This window comes from Arachis ipaensis, chromosome B10 (genome assembly GCF_059453495.1).
Source record: "Arachis ipaensis isolate K30076 ecotype BB chromosome B10, ASM5945349v1, whole genome shotgun sequence".
In the NCBI taxonomy this organism is placed as follows: domain Eukaryota; kingdom Viridiplantae; phylum Streptophyta; class Magnoliopsida; order Fabales; family Fabaceae; genus Arachis; species Arachis ipaensis.
The window spans coordinates 17,151,525-17,166,256 of record NC_142435.1 but is presented as its reverse complement, the minus strand read 5'-3'; the positions used below and the strand labels follow the sequence as shown (position 1 = coordinate 17,166,256).

The 14,732-nt window shown below is 37.1% G+C and overlaps 1 protein-coding gene across 1 annotated transcript; it reads right to left on the bottom strand.

The window, feature by feature from the left end:
• On the bottom strand, positions 1 to 664 carry LOC107622000 (uncharacterized). Its single transcript, XM_021114060.2, has 3 exons — positions 373 to 664; positions 162 to 285; positions 1 to 46 (listed from the first exon to the last, which is right to left on the bottom strand). Exons 1-3 carry the CDS (start codon positions 662 to 664, stop codon positions 1 to 3), a joined length of 462 nt encoding a protein of 153 aa, XP_020969719.1.
• Between the last annotated feature and the right edge of the window lie 14,068 nt (positions 665 to 14,732).

The window sequence follows — 14,732 nt, the reverse complement described above, 5'->3', positions numbered from 1 at the left end:
CTAGTACCCGACCAAGTATTTCCAAAACTGCGTCTTCACGGGCAACCTTTTCAACCAAAGAAAAATGACCATTTTCAACCATAGAAGCTTCAAACGGATTGCCAGGAATTACCACTGTGAATCCATAAAATGGGGAAGATTCTCTCAGAAATCTTTCTTACTTGAAAAAGCATGGACCAGGAATTTCAGAATCATGGCAAATCTTCACCAGCCATGACTCCATGTTGTTGACTATGGCAAACTCAGGAACAGGGTTTAGTTCCTCTTGAGGAATTATAGGAAGCCCTAAACAAAATCATTTGGTAGTTAACAATTACATTCATGCTACAAAACTGTATACCACAACTTTCATAACACCTTATAAACACTTACATGAAACCAATCCATGCCGCCGACTACTGCCTGAAGGGAACACACCCTTCCCTCCAGATACTCCCTCGCTCTGTGTTCCAAACATTTCCACATTTGCAGCTTTGTCAGCATCAATGGACACCATTCTCGATTTGAAGCACTGTAGCGCGTGTTCGTAGCTATTGAAACCATGATACTCGGGAAAACTATAATTCGACACCTGCTCGTTCGCCTCTTCCCAGCTTGAGTAAACACCCGGATGAGCCCCCTTCGTGACAGCAAAAAATAGATAGCGCTGCATGCGTTCTTCCATCCTGGAGAAACGCTAACAAAATCACAATGCTCCCCAACCCGAAAATAGATGGCGTTCTTCCTTCGTTATTATTTGAGATAAAGTATCGACTCTTTTGGGAGTCTATTCTTCATTATGTATTTATTTTGGGTTAGTGTTTTTTTCTTAGGACATAGTCCGGCCCATAAAAAGCAGACCCAAATTGGATCCGGAAACCCTTACACAACCCGAATCCACACCCGCATAAAATGAGATGTAATATGCACTCCTATTCTAGCCTTCTGATAAAATGGATACCTATGGCATCTTAAAATGAGTAAAGTGCAGTTGCAATTAATCTTACTATACAAGGACACTCAAATAAAAATCCATTCATTCAACTTGAGATTGCATAATATATTGAACTTGAAATACAATGAAATGCAGAGTGCTTAAGTGACTAGTACTGACCTTAAAACTAATAATAGCAATCCCTCTAAACTTGCCACTCTCAGAAAAACACATGCAATCAACTTCAGTTATGGTGCCACATCTCTCAAAATAACTTTGAATATCATTGTCCTCGGTAGAATAATAGGGAAATCCTCCCACATATATCTTTGTTGGATTATCACAACCTTCTTGACTGAAAATATCACCCAACAGATAAAGAAGCAAAAATAAATAACTAAATATATAAATAAATAAACAAAATGCAAAATAACTTCAGCACATAATCACACTTCTACAACAATTTTACTGAAAACAAATCCAACTATTACATTGTTACCGACTAGCCTTCTACAATAAATTTTATTGGTTTAAATTTTTTTAATTTTATTTTTTCAAATAATAATTTTATAAATATTGATAACTTAATTATATTAGCATTTAACTATTTTATCAGTTCTTGTAATTTTATTCAATTTTTAATACAATTCGTAATCATTGGATTTTAATTATGTGAAATAAAAAATTGTAATTACATTTTAATAGTAATTAAAAGTACTCAAAGCTATATTACCTGCTATTAGCATTAGTATTATTATTACTGTCATTCAACACTGTAGCTTGGCACTTTCTCTTCATAATTCGAACTATTTTATTTCACTATTTTGATCTTCTTTTTCTTCTTCTACTGTTTCTGTTTCTTTTCCTTGATTCTTGATTTCTCAGCAACATCGGAAGCTTTAGTTGCCACATCAGCATCGTTCTTTACTTTCCTCTTGTTATTCTTCTTACTGCCCAAACCCTCTGAGCCATTTTTCTTCTTGCTTCCTTCAACTTCATTGGCAACTTCTAGAGAAGCCTCAGCTGTGGGTGTTCCAAAGATCGAAGCTTTCGACGTCTCTGACGAGCGAAACTCTTGCGCGGTCTAGAATTTTCACAATTAAGTTCTCGTTGCAAGTATAGCTTCTAGACCGACAAGAAATCCTTTCATACAAAAATTTGGTTGTCACAAGTAACAAAACCCAATAAAATTTATAACCGAAGTATTTAAACCTCGGGTTGTCTCTCAAGGAATTGCAGGGAAGTATGATTTATTATTGGTTATGAAATTGTATCTTTTTGGGGTTTTTAAAATAGGGAACAAGGAAATAAATTGGCAAGGAGGTAAATTAATAACTAGAAAAACTCTTGGCAAGGTATGAGAACTGAAAATTCCATCCTAGTTATCCTTATCAGGTGTGATGAGAATTGTTATTGCTCACACTTAGTTAACCCTTACTAAATAAAGGAAAGTCAAGTGGACTAATCAATTTGATTCCTCAAGTCCTAGTCAACTCATGTGGAAAGACTAGCTTTAGAGGGATCCAAATCAATAAGCAAATTCTAATTTTCAATCAACAGCTGAGTTTGATAACTCAAGTGTCACCAATTACTCAACCACAGCCAAAAGGGGAAAAATCTAATTTATATCATAGAAGAAAGCAATCATAAATTTAAAATACCTCGAATTGTATTAAATAGAGAATCAAATTAAACATAGGAATCCATAAACCAAATTTGGGAAATAAACAAACTCAAATAATAGAATAAATAAAAGTAGAAGAGAACATAAATTAAAGGAACATTGAACCTGGAATTGAGAAGGAATGAACCATAAACTAAGAGAAATTCTAAATCCTAAAACCTAAGAGAGAAGAGAGAACCTCTCTCTCTAGAAAACTATATCTAAAACCTAAAATTGTGAATATGAAAGTTGTCTCTATGAATGGATGGATTTCCCCACTTTATAGTCTCTAATATGTGTTTTCTAGGCCGAAAACTGGGTCAAAAACATCCCAGAAATCACCCCCAGTGATTTCTGATACGTCCAGCACGCGGCAAAGTCACGCGTGAGCGTCGTCCACGCGTGAGCGTGGATTGGATTTTTGCCAGGTCACGCATGCGCGTGATTCACGTGTGCGCGTCGCCTAACTTCAGAGCAGATATGGCAAATTATATATCGTTGGGAAGCCCCGGACGTTAGCTTTCCAACGCAACTAGAACCGCCTCATTTGCACTTTTGTAGCTCAAGTTATGGTCGATTTAGTACTAGGAGGTCAGGCTGGACAGTTTAGCAATTCCTTCAGTTTCTTGTATTCCTTCCACTTTTGCATGCTTTCTTTCCATCCTCTAAGTCATTCCTGCCCTATAAACCCTGAAATCACTTAACACACATATTTAAGAGAGGATTAAACATAGCAAATTTAAGGCTAAAGAAGCATGTTTCCAATCATAGCACAAAATCAGGAAGGAAATTGTAAAACCATGCAATTAGTATAAACAAGTGTATGAAAGATTGATAAAATCCACTCAATTGAGCACAAGATAAACCGTAAAATAGTGGTTTATCAACCTCTCCACACTTAAACATTAGCATGTCCTCATGCTAAGCTCAAGAGAACTAAAAGAGTGAAGAGGAATGGTAGAGAGTATGAAATGCAACCTATCTATGTGAATGCAACTACATGCAAAATGTTTCTACCTACTTGGTCAGAAGTAAACAAATCTTTTAAGAACAAATATGAACTGGATTTCACTAATTCAAATCACAAAATAAAGTACAAGTAAACTTGCAGAAGAAAATAGCTCATGAAAGCCGGGAACAAAGAATCGAGCATCGAACCCTCACTGGAAGTGTATGCACTCTAATCGCTCAGGTGTTTAAAGTTCGGCTCTCTCAATTCTCTACTAACCTTGCTTTCTAAGACTTGCTCTTCTTCTACCAATCAACAAAGAATTTAATGCACAGATACACATATCAAGAGGTCTTTTAAGGGTTGTAATGGGGTTAGGATCAAGGTAGGATTGTATTTGGTCAAGTGGACTAAAATCTGAATCCTTAATTAACTAAACTTCCCACCTAACTTAGACAATCCATGTAATTATAATACAATATCTAACTATCCATTAACCATGTTTTCCACATATTCATGCATCCGAATTTGAGTACAACTCATATGCATTGCTATCATTTACTTTGGGGTATTTTGTCCCCTTTTTATTGTTTGCTCTTTTTCTTTTCTTTTTCTCCTTTATTTATTTATTTTTTTATTATTTATATATATATATATTTTTTTTCTTTTTTTTATTTTTCTCAATGCATATGATTAAATTATTGAATGCATGAACATGTCCTAAATATTTCTTTCACATTTTCATAAAGATATATAACACCAATTCTTAAACTAAACGTTTCTAAACCCACTTTTCCACACTTAATTCATGAGCACTCTCACTAGTCTAAGCTAACCAAGGATTCAAATTAAGGAAATTATTATTTTTCACTTAGAGTTAATGATGTGCTAAAGTAAAGAATAAAAAGGGTAAAATAGGCTCAAATTGGTTTGCAAAGGCTAATGAAAGGTAAGGCCATATAGGTATGTAAGCTTAGTGAAACAAAGGCCTCAATCATATAAGTGCATGCATACATCAAACAATGGAAATATAGAATTAAGCAAGACAAAGATCACAATTTTAGAGAGAACAACACATACCAAAAATAAAATATTAGTTGATAAAATACAACCAATTCAAATAGGCTCAAAATCTCACTGGTTTTGTGTGGTCGAGCTTTAAACCATGTTCCAGTATAATATTCCTTCAAACAAGTTTATCAAAAATTTTAAATCAAATTAGTGAAATGCTATAAAAAGTTTCTTGAAAAAGAAAATATTACTTTAACCAAGTGGTGGTAAAATATGCACAAAATCAAATAAATATGCAATCAAACATGCAAATGCAACAATGAACAAACAAAGAAAATAAAACATTAGCGTTTGAAAAGGAAATAACTAACCCACAGAAGTTGGTATCGACCTCCCACACTTAAAGATTGCACCGTCCTCGGTGCATGCTAAGATGTGCAAGTGGACGGATTGCTCCAACTGATGCGTTTCTCCAAAACTTGTGCAGATGGACATGTCGATTGCCCCATGTAAACGTCTTCCAGTTCCCTTCCTGGTGGCCATCCTGAAAGAAGAGAAAAGGGAAGAAAAGTAACCCAAAAATAAGGATAGGAAACAAATAAAATATGGTTGGGTTAATGCCAAATAATAAGGGTCTCAATTACATGGTAGCTACAACATGCAAGTGAGAAAACAGTGAAAGCAAATGGCATACCAACAGTGCAAAAATTGCAACAATAGGGAAGAGATAGTGGGTAATGAAAGACAATCTAAATTCATATCAATGCATACGGAATATAAGTATCATAAAAGATTAGCATTGACTTAAATAATATTACCCAACAGTGGAAAACAAGTCACTAAACACCAAAATAATACCAGAAAAGATGTAACAGTTGAATAAGAAAATTTAACACCAATAAAAAAAATAATAAATTTAGAAAAGAAAATAAAAATATGCACAAAATTATGGAATGAGAAGTAGAAAGTGAGAAAGGAGGAGGAAAGGATGAGAAAAGAGAGAGAAAAGGAGAAGAATGGAATCTGCGAAGCGACGCGTAAGCGTCGCCCACGCATACGCGTGGGTGTGCAAAAGAAGAGGCGATGCGTAAGCGTCGTCCACGCTTACGCGTGGGTGAGCAAGAATCCTAGTGATGCGTAAACGTCGGTCACGCGTACGCGTGACCACTGGTTATGCTAAACGCACAATACCAACACCAAGGTAGCACAACTCTCGGCCAAATCACCCATTGATGCCGATCTGGCAATCCAGGCGTACACGTCACTGACGCTTATGCGTGGGGTGACTAAAATACGGGTGACGCGCACCTGTCGCCCACGCGTACGTGTGGGTTGGCTCGTGCGCAAGGCACCCTTCTTGCACAGCTCCCGCGTAACTTTCTGTAAGGTTTAGCATCGCATGTGACGCGTGCGCGTGGTTCACGCGCACGCGTGGGACGCGCTTTTCTCTCTCTTTTTTTTTATATGCAGAATGCAGAATGTAGATGATGATGTAGAATTTACGAATTAACACTGATAAAATTAAAATAAAATAAAACTAAGAATAAAAAGAGACGATCATACCATGGTGGGTTGTCTCCCACCTAGCACTTTTAGTTAAAGTCCTTAAGTTGGACATTTGGTGAGCTCCTTGTCATGGAGGCTTGTGCTTGAACTCATCCAGAAATCTCCACCAATATTTGTAATTTCAATGGCGTCCGGGATCCCAAACTAGGCGTAAAGAGCCTTCAAGCAAGTTAAAGCAAGTGACAAGACCCAAGAGTGTTGATTGCTAGAATGAATTCTGAGGTCCCAGACTTTGCTTTTACACCCGTTTTCTTGTTAATCATCATGATTCCATTCGGGTGGCACGCAATTTAAATTCTCACTGAGACATCCAAACAGCTTCCTAGACCCATCCAATTGAGAATTGTACCAACCTTTGTACTTCAATTTAGAGCATGCAACCATATTGAACCTTGCATGACATTTCCTACCACTAACCATCTCCCTCTTACTCTTATAGCCACAAAGAGCTCTAAGTTGCCTATCCGTCTCAAGCAAAGCATATTCAAGTGGGCTAATTAAGCTTAGAGATGAGAGATTACCCACTTGAATGAAGGGATGGATGGTGATGGCTTTGGGGGAGAGGTCTCCAACAACAACAACCTTGGCATGGTGATCTCCAGCTCCATTCCCTTGGGCTCCTCTTTGACAACTTTCACCTCTTTGCAAGCTTCTTCAATATCAACCTCTTCCTCTTGGTAGCTTTCTTCCAATTCGATCTCTTCTTCATTGTTCACCAAGGGCATGGGAGGTTCTTCTTCTTCTTCTTTAATCTCCATGTCAAGTCCAATAGGAGAGGATTCAAATGTAGATAAGAATTCATCAATGGTTGAATCCATCTCTTGATCATCCTCTTCAAAGTCTTCAATCAAGATATGCCTTGGAGGTTGTACACCCTCCTCAACATCAAATTCAAACTCCTTAGAAAGGGGCTCTATGACTGGGCTTTCCCATGGACGTTCTGCATCTCCTAAGTCTTTGACCACTTCTTCCTCTTCAACAATTCCGGATTCCTCCACTTGTTCCAGTACAAAGTCATGCTCTTTACTGTCCGTCGGAGTTTCTAGTGAATATGGTGGTTCAAAGGTATGTTGGGGAGGTGGTTCATAAGCATATGGTGGGGCTTGTTGGTAACTACAAGGGGGTCCACCATATTCATCATCTTGGTACGTTCCCTGGAATGGCTCTTGACCATAGTAATTTGGTGGAGGTGGTTTGTCACGAAAGGATCCACCATAACTATTGTCTTGGTATGCATCACAGAATGGTTGTTGGTTATAGCACATTGGAGGGGGTTGTTTCCAAGAGAGTTGATCAAATCCTTGTGGCTCCTCCCATCTTTGATTCTTCCAACCTTGATGCCTGTTCGCATTATAGCTTCCATTTCTTACAACAACATTGGAACCAAACTTAAAGCCAGAGGGGTGAGAATTCATAGTAGCAAAAGAAATAAAAACTAGTAAAAATTAAAGAAAATAAACTCCTAAAACTAGAAACACTAACAAAGAAACGAAAATGAAAATATTTACAATAACCAATAATAAGGCACACGTTTGCAATTCCTCGGCAACGGTGCCATTTTGACAAGCAGAACTCTCGCGGGGTCTAGAATTTTCACAATTAAGTTCTCGTTGCAAGTATAGCTTCTAGACCGACAAAAAATTCTTTCGTACAAAAATTTGGTTGTCACAAGTAACAAAACCCAATAAAATTTATAACCGAAGTATTTAAACCTCGGGTCATCTCTCAAGGAATTGCAGGGAAGTATGATTTATTATTGGTTATGAAATTATATCTTTTTGGGGTTTTTGAAATAGGGAACAAGGAAATAAATTGGCAAAGAGGTAAATTAATAACTAGAAAAACTCTTGGCAAGGTATGAGAACTGGAAATTCCATCTTAGTTATCCTTATCAGGTGTGATGAGAATTGTTATTGCTCCCACTTAGTTAACCCTTACTAAATAAAGGAAAGTCAAGTGGACTAATCAATTTGATTCCTCAAGTCCTAGTCAACTCCTATGGAAAGACTAGCTTTAGAGGGATCCAAATCAATCAGCAAATTCCAATTTTCAATCAACAGCTGAGTTTGATAACTCAAGTGTCACCAATTACTCAACCATAGCCAAAAGGAGAAAAATATAAATTATTTATATCATAGAAGAAAGCAATCATAAATCTGAAATACCTCGAATTGTATTAAATAGAGAATCAAATTAAACATAGGAATCCATAAACCAAATTTGGGAAATAAACAAACTCAAATAATAGAATAAATAAAAGTAGAAGAGAACATAAATTAAAGGAAAATTGAACCTGAAATTGAGAAGGAATGAACCATAAACTAAGAGAAATCCTAAATCCTAAAACCTAGGAGAGAGGAGAGAACCTCTCTCTCTAGAAAACTACATCTAAAACCTAAAATTGTGAATATGAAAGTTGTCTCTATAAATGGATGGATTCTCCCACTTTATAGCCTCTAACCTGTGTTTTCTGGGCCGAAAACTGGGTCAAAACAGCCCAGAAATTGCCGATACGTCTAGCACGCGGCAAAGTCACGCGTGAGCGTGGATTGGATTTTTGCCAGGTCATGCGTGCGCGTAATCCACGCGTGCACGTCACCTAACTTCAGGGAAGTTATGACAAATTATATATCGTTGCGAAGCCCCAGACGTTAGCTTTCCAACACATCTGAAACCGCCTCATTTGAACCTTTGTAGCTCATGTTATGGTAGATTTAGTACCAGAAGGTCAGGCTGGACAGCTTAGCAATTCCTTCAGTTTCTTGTATTCCTTCCACTTTTGCATGCTTCCTTTCCATCCTCTAAGTCATTCCTGCCCTATAAACCCTGAAATCACTTAACACACATATCACGGCATCGAATGGTAATAAGAGAGGATTAAACATAGCAAATTTAAGGCCAAAGAAGCATGTTTCCAATCATAGCACAAAATCAGGAAGGAAATTGTAAAACCATGCAATTAGTATGAACAACTGTATGAAAGATTGATAAAATCCACTCAATTGAGTACAAGATAAACTGTAAAATAGTGATTTATCAGTCTCTCTCTTGGATAATACGGGCTTGTGGGTGCTAGAGTCAAGAGGACCTTTCAGAGAATGAGAAGAAGGAGAATGAGAAGGGGCATTACAAAAACGAGAAGAAGGGACATCAAAATTAATGTCTGCATTAGAAGACTGAGAAGAAGAAGGGACATCAAAAAGGGCCACCAAAACTAATGGTCTACATTAAGAGGAGTTATAAAATTCCAAGGCCTGCATTAAAAAAAAAAACAAAAAAACAAACAAATACTTTAGTCCATAAAGCCCAAAAACTGGTATGTACAAATATTCTAAAATTGGCATCTCAACTTTTATTATTTATGCATTGCACCATGTGTTGGGGGAGAATAACAATTTCTATACAACACCGGAATTGTCTTTGTTAGGTTACAAAGTAATACATTAATACACATACCTTTACAAGTGTAGCATCCTGACAGTGGACAACAATCCACTCCGTACCAGCCTCATGGAGAGGCTCATTCTGCCAGCCCCAGGCTAGAAGTCACCAGCAAACATGGTCCATATAGCTTGAGACTTTCAAAAAATGTCCCTAGGTGAGTTACAATCCAATTTTACAAATGAAGCATTATGCCAAAATGACTAGTTTTAAATATGTGTAGAGCACATAATTAGACAATTGGGGGTCAACATGTCATTAAAGTATAAGCATAACATATGGATGCATATGATCAAGCAACACAATGTATTGAGATAAATGCACATCATCCAACATCAAAAGTTTCCTAGTCAAAGTAAAGAATTCAAATCACATGGTGGCCAAAACATGTAATTCAAAAAATTTAAAACGCTTTGAAGGAAATTCACATATACTTGGTATTCACAACTATTAAGCATGAACAAAATTCAATACCAAGCAACAAGGTATAACCTCAACAAAGGAATCTAACAATGACTATTTTTAGCATTAAGAAACAGCAAATCAAATCAATAATCCAACACTTATCACCTAAAACAAAAATTGAGCTAACTAACTAACTAACTAATTAAGTAAAGAAGATGATAGTGAATGGTAAATGGTGGTGGTAGATGATGGTTAAAGAGGGGGAGAAGAGAAAAGAAGAAAAGGAATGGAAAGAAGAGAAGAAAATAAGTGTGTGAAATAGGGGTGCCTATGCGTACGCGTGGGTCACGTGTAGGCATGGGTTGGGGAAAATGGAATGCAACACGTGTGCGTCCAGAAGGCGTAGGCGTGGAATGGGAAAATAGATGGTGATGCGTACGCGTGGGTCACGCGTACGCGTGGGAGGAGTTTGTGCTAGACGCACAGTTTTCGCATCCTTCCCACACAACTCTCTGTTTGGACCGTGCGATGGCACAGTCCACACACAATCCTGGCACGCTCGAAATCTTGGGGTCACACGTACGCATGACATGGTGCTCTATTTTTGAAAATTTTTCAAGTTCTAGCACCAAACTAAGCATTCCAAACATCCAAACAATCATCTAAACACCACCAAACCTTATTTAACATCCTAGACTACCAAAAAAACTCAGCAAACTAAACTAAACATGAAATTAAACTTATTTACCAATATATACAAAAGAGAAAAGTGAAAAGATGTTACCATGGTATGGTGTCTCCCACCTAGCACTTTTATTTTGAGTCCTTAAGTTGGACATTTGATGGGGTACTTGTCAAGGTGGCTTGTGCTTGAATTCTTTCTTGAATCCCCACCAATACTTGCATTTCCAATAGCCTCCAGGATCCCAAACTAGGCACATAAAGCCTTCAAGCGAATTGAAACAAGTGACAAGACCCCAAGAGTGTTAATTGTTGAAGTGAATTCCGGGGTCCCAAACCTTGTTTTTGCACCCGTCTTTTTGTTGATTACCATAATTCCGACCACGTGATAAGCAAGCAGAATTCTCATTTGAACACTAAGACATCCTTCTAGACCCAATTAATTGAGAACTATACCAACTCTTGCACTTAGACTTTGATTACTTAACCGTAATAAACCTTGAATTGTGGTGCCAACCACTAACCAACTTTTTTTTGCTTTCCACTCCACAAAGAACTCGAAGTTGACCATCTGTCTCAAGCAAATCATATTCAAGCGGAAAAGTAAAGCTTAGGGATAAGAGATTTACACACTTGAATGATGTAATGGATGATGGTGACTTAGGAAGGGATGATTCCAATGGTCTTGTAAGTTCCACTCCCTTGTGCTCTTCTTTGACTACCTCCACCTCTTGACAAGCATCTTCCATGTCCACTTCTTGACAAAGTTTTTCACATTCAATCATTTCCTCACCAACCTCTTCTAATTCTTTTTCATCCTTCATGTCACAACTCGGAGGTAATGTAGAACCTATCTTAACATCAACCTTAATTTCAATGGAAGAAGACTTCTCAATCCCAAAAAGACCATGTGTTGGTGTGGAATCATCATCAAGGGGAAGATTTGTTGCTTGCTCAACTTTTTCCAATTCTTCATTTACCATATCTATTGGAGGTTGCGCACCCTCCTCAACATCAAACTCAAGCTCAATGGAAGAAGGTTCAACAACTTCCACAAAATCATCAACAACATTACTTGGTATGGAAGTGTTCTCAATCTTGGAATCCAACTATTGTTCAGCTTTGGCTAGGTCTTCAACCACTTCTTCTTCTTCTTCTTCAATAATCTCCATCCCTTCCACTTGTTGCAAAACACACCCCATTTCCTCGTTCTCAAGTTGAGATTCTAAGATCTCCTTCATGCTCCACTCTTCGGTTGAATCTTCACATTCATCCGTGAAAATTCTTTGTTTGTTGCATGAGTCCCATGAGTGCAAGTTGACTTTAATTTTGGCAAGGTTAGCCACGATAGCTTCATGTCTCTTTTGGGCTTCTTCTTGCTCCTTTTGAAATATGATTGCTTGAAGCTGATCCATCGCTTCCTTAACACGATCCATTGGCTCTTGTTCCAGTTGGTTAACATAAGTAGGATCATATTGCTCTTGGATTGATGGATATGGATATTCTTCCATGGAGGGTTGTGGTGGAAAGGAGAATTCATCATGTGGTTGAAAGTTCTCATACATGGGAGGTAGTTCATCTTGGTAAGAATAGTGAGGTGGTGTATATGGAGGTGGTGGTTCTTGGGAATATTGATGTTGGAATGGTGGTAGTTCTAAGTATGGTTCACATGGTTGTTGGTATGGTGGATATGAGTTGGGATCATATGGAGGTGTTTGGTGGTATGGGGCTTGTGAGTATGGTAGGTAACTAAGGGCTATGTTGAGGAGGGGGTCATAGGCATAGGGTGGTTGTGATTGATAACCACAAGGAGGTCTACTATAACCATTGGATTGGTATGCATCATGGTATGGTTCTTGCTCATAGTACATTGGAGGAGGTTGTTGCCATGAAGGTTGTCCATAAGCTTAAGGCTCCTCCCACATTTGATTGTTCCATCCTTGATACATATCCTCATTATAATTCCCATTTCCTACAATATAGTTAGAACCAAACTCATAGTCAAATGAGTGAGAATTCATAGAAGCAATAGAAAATAAAAATAAACACTAATAAAAAAATAAGCAAACAAAGTCCTAAAACTAGCAAGAACTACCAAAGAAACTAAAGCAACTATTCACAATATTCACATGTATACAATAACCAATAACAAGGCATACATTTGCAAATCCCCGGCAATGGCGCCAAAAATTTGACGGAGGAAAATCATCGGTTAGGAATTTTCACAAAAATAATCTCATCGAAGTATAGATCCAAACCAACAATTTACCCTCAATTAAAGTTTAATTTTGTTTGTCACAATGCAAACTCAATAAAAACCGAGAGTATTTAAACGTCGGGTCATCTCTCAAGGAATTATAGGGAAGTGTGCATATTATTGGTTATGAGAAAATATTTTTTGTGGGATTTTGAAATGATGAACAAGAAAGTAAATTCCAAGAAAGTAAAGGAAACTCGAATGGTAAAAAGGTCTTGGTAAGGGTTAATGGTTAAGGATCACTATCCTTATTACTAACCACAATATAATAATTACAAGGATCAATCCCACTTTGTCATCCCCAATGTTAGAGGAAAGTCAAATGGGCTTAATTAATCTTAATCCATAAGTCCTAGCTAGCTCACTAATTAATCTAGTGAGAGACTAGAGTCAATGAAAACAAATTATCAATCACTTGGACATTAGTAACTCAAAGTTACCCAAGTTACCAACCCAAGCCAAGAACACAAAAATCTACTCTAAAATTCAACCAAGCATTTTATCAAACAATTGAAAAGTATAAACGAAAGCATATTAAAATAGCAAGAAATATAAAATCTAACAGTACCAAATGCAAGATACCAAAAATAACAACTCAATCAAGCATTAATAAACAAAGAAACATTAAATTGCATTAATAGAAAATCCAAATCAACAAAGAGTTCATAAACATAAAAGCAACAAAATAAAGAAAATAGCAAGTGAAACTAAGAGAGAAAAGATGTAAGAACAAGAAATTTCAAGTGAAACTAAATCAAGACAAGTATCAAAACCTAAATCTAAGAGAAATTTAATTAATCTACCCTAATTTCTAGAGAGAGGAAAGAGCTTCTCTCTCTGGAACTATAACCTAAAATATGGCTAAAACTCCATTACGACTACTTGGTTCATTTTTCCTTGAATCCCTGGTTCAATAGCATCAGAAACGGGTTGGATTGGGCCCAAAATGCTTCAGAAATCGCTGGTCATGTGTTGCCTTTAGTGAAGCGCGTTGATCCTGTGACGCGTATGCATGGCCTAAATGCATGTCAACTATATATTTCAAATTGCATATCATTTTGAAGCCCCGGATGTTAGCTTTTCAATGCCACTGAAACCGTCTCATTTGAATCTCTGTAGCTCAAGTTATGATCTATTTAGTACGAAGAGGTCAGGATTGACAGCTTAGCAATTCCTTCATTTCTTCATGAATTCTCTCAACTTGCATGCTTTTCTTCCACTTCTTCAAGCCATCCTTTGCTTTCAAGACCTTAAATAACTAAAAAAAAAAAAACACATCAAGGCATCGAATGGGATTGAAGTGAATTAAATTTAGTAATTTAAAAGTCTAAAAAGCATGTTTTTACTCTTAAGCACAATTTAGGAGAAATTTACAAAACCATGATATTTCAATGGATAAGTGTAGGAAAAATTGATAAAATCCACCAAATTCAATACAAAATAAATCATAAAATTTTGGTTTATCACACACGCCCGGTCCAGCCCAGGCTCGAAGCATTTTGGACGATGAAGACTTGAACCCGAAATCAGTGTTATCAAAACCGGACCGGACCGGCCAGTTCGATCGAAAAACTGGTGAACTGGATCCTATATCGATCCGGTCTGGTATTTGAACCGTGAAAAAAAAAACCAATACGAACCGGTCAAACCTAAAATGAACCGTTAAAAACTGGCCAAATCCGGTAAAGACCGGTCCAACCGAACCGCGTGGTATTGAAAATTTAAAATTCTTGAGTAAGGGTTCAAACCCTCACCCTCATAAATGAAAGCACCTTGCACAACCACTAGGATGCTGTCGTGTTTACTATTATATATGCAAATTTAAATATATATAAATATCTTTTAT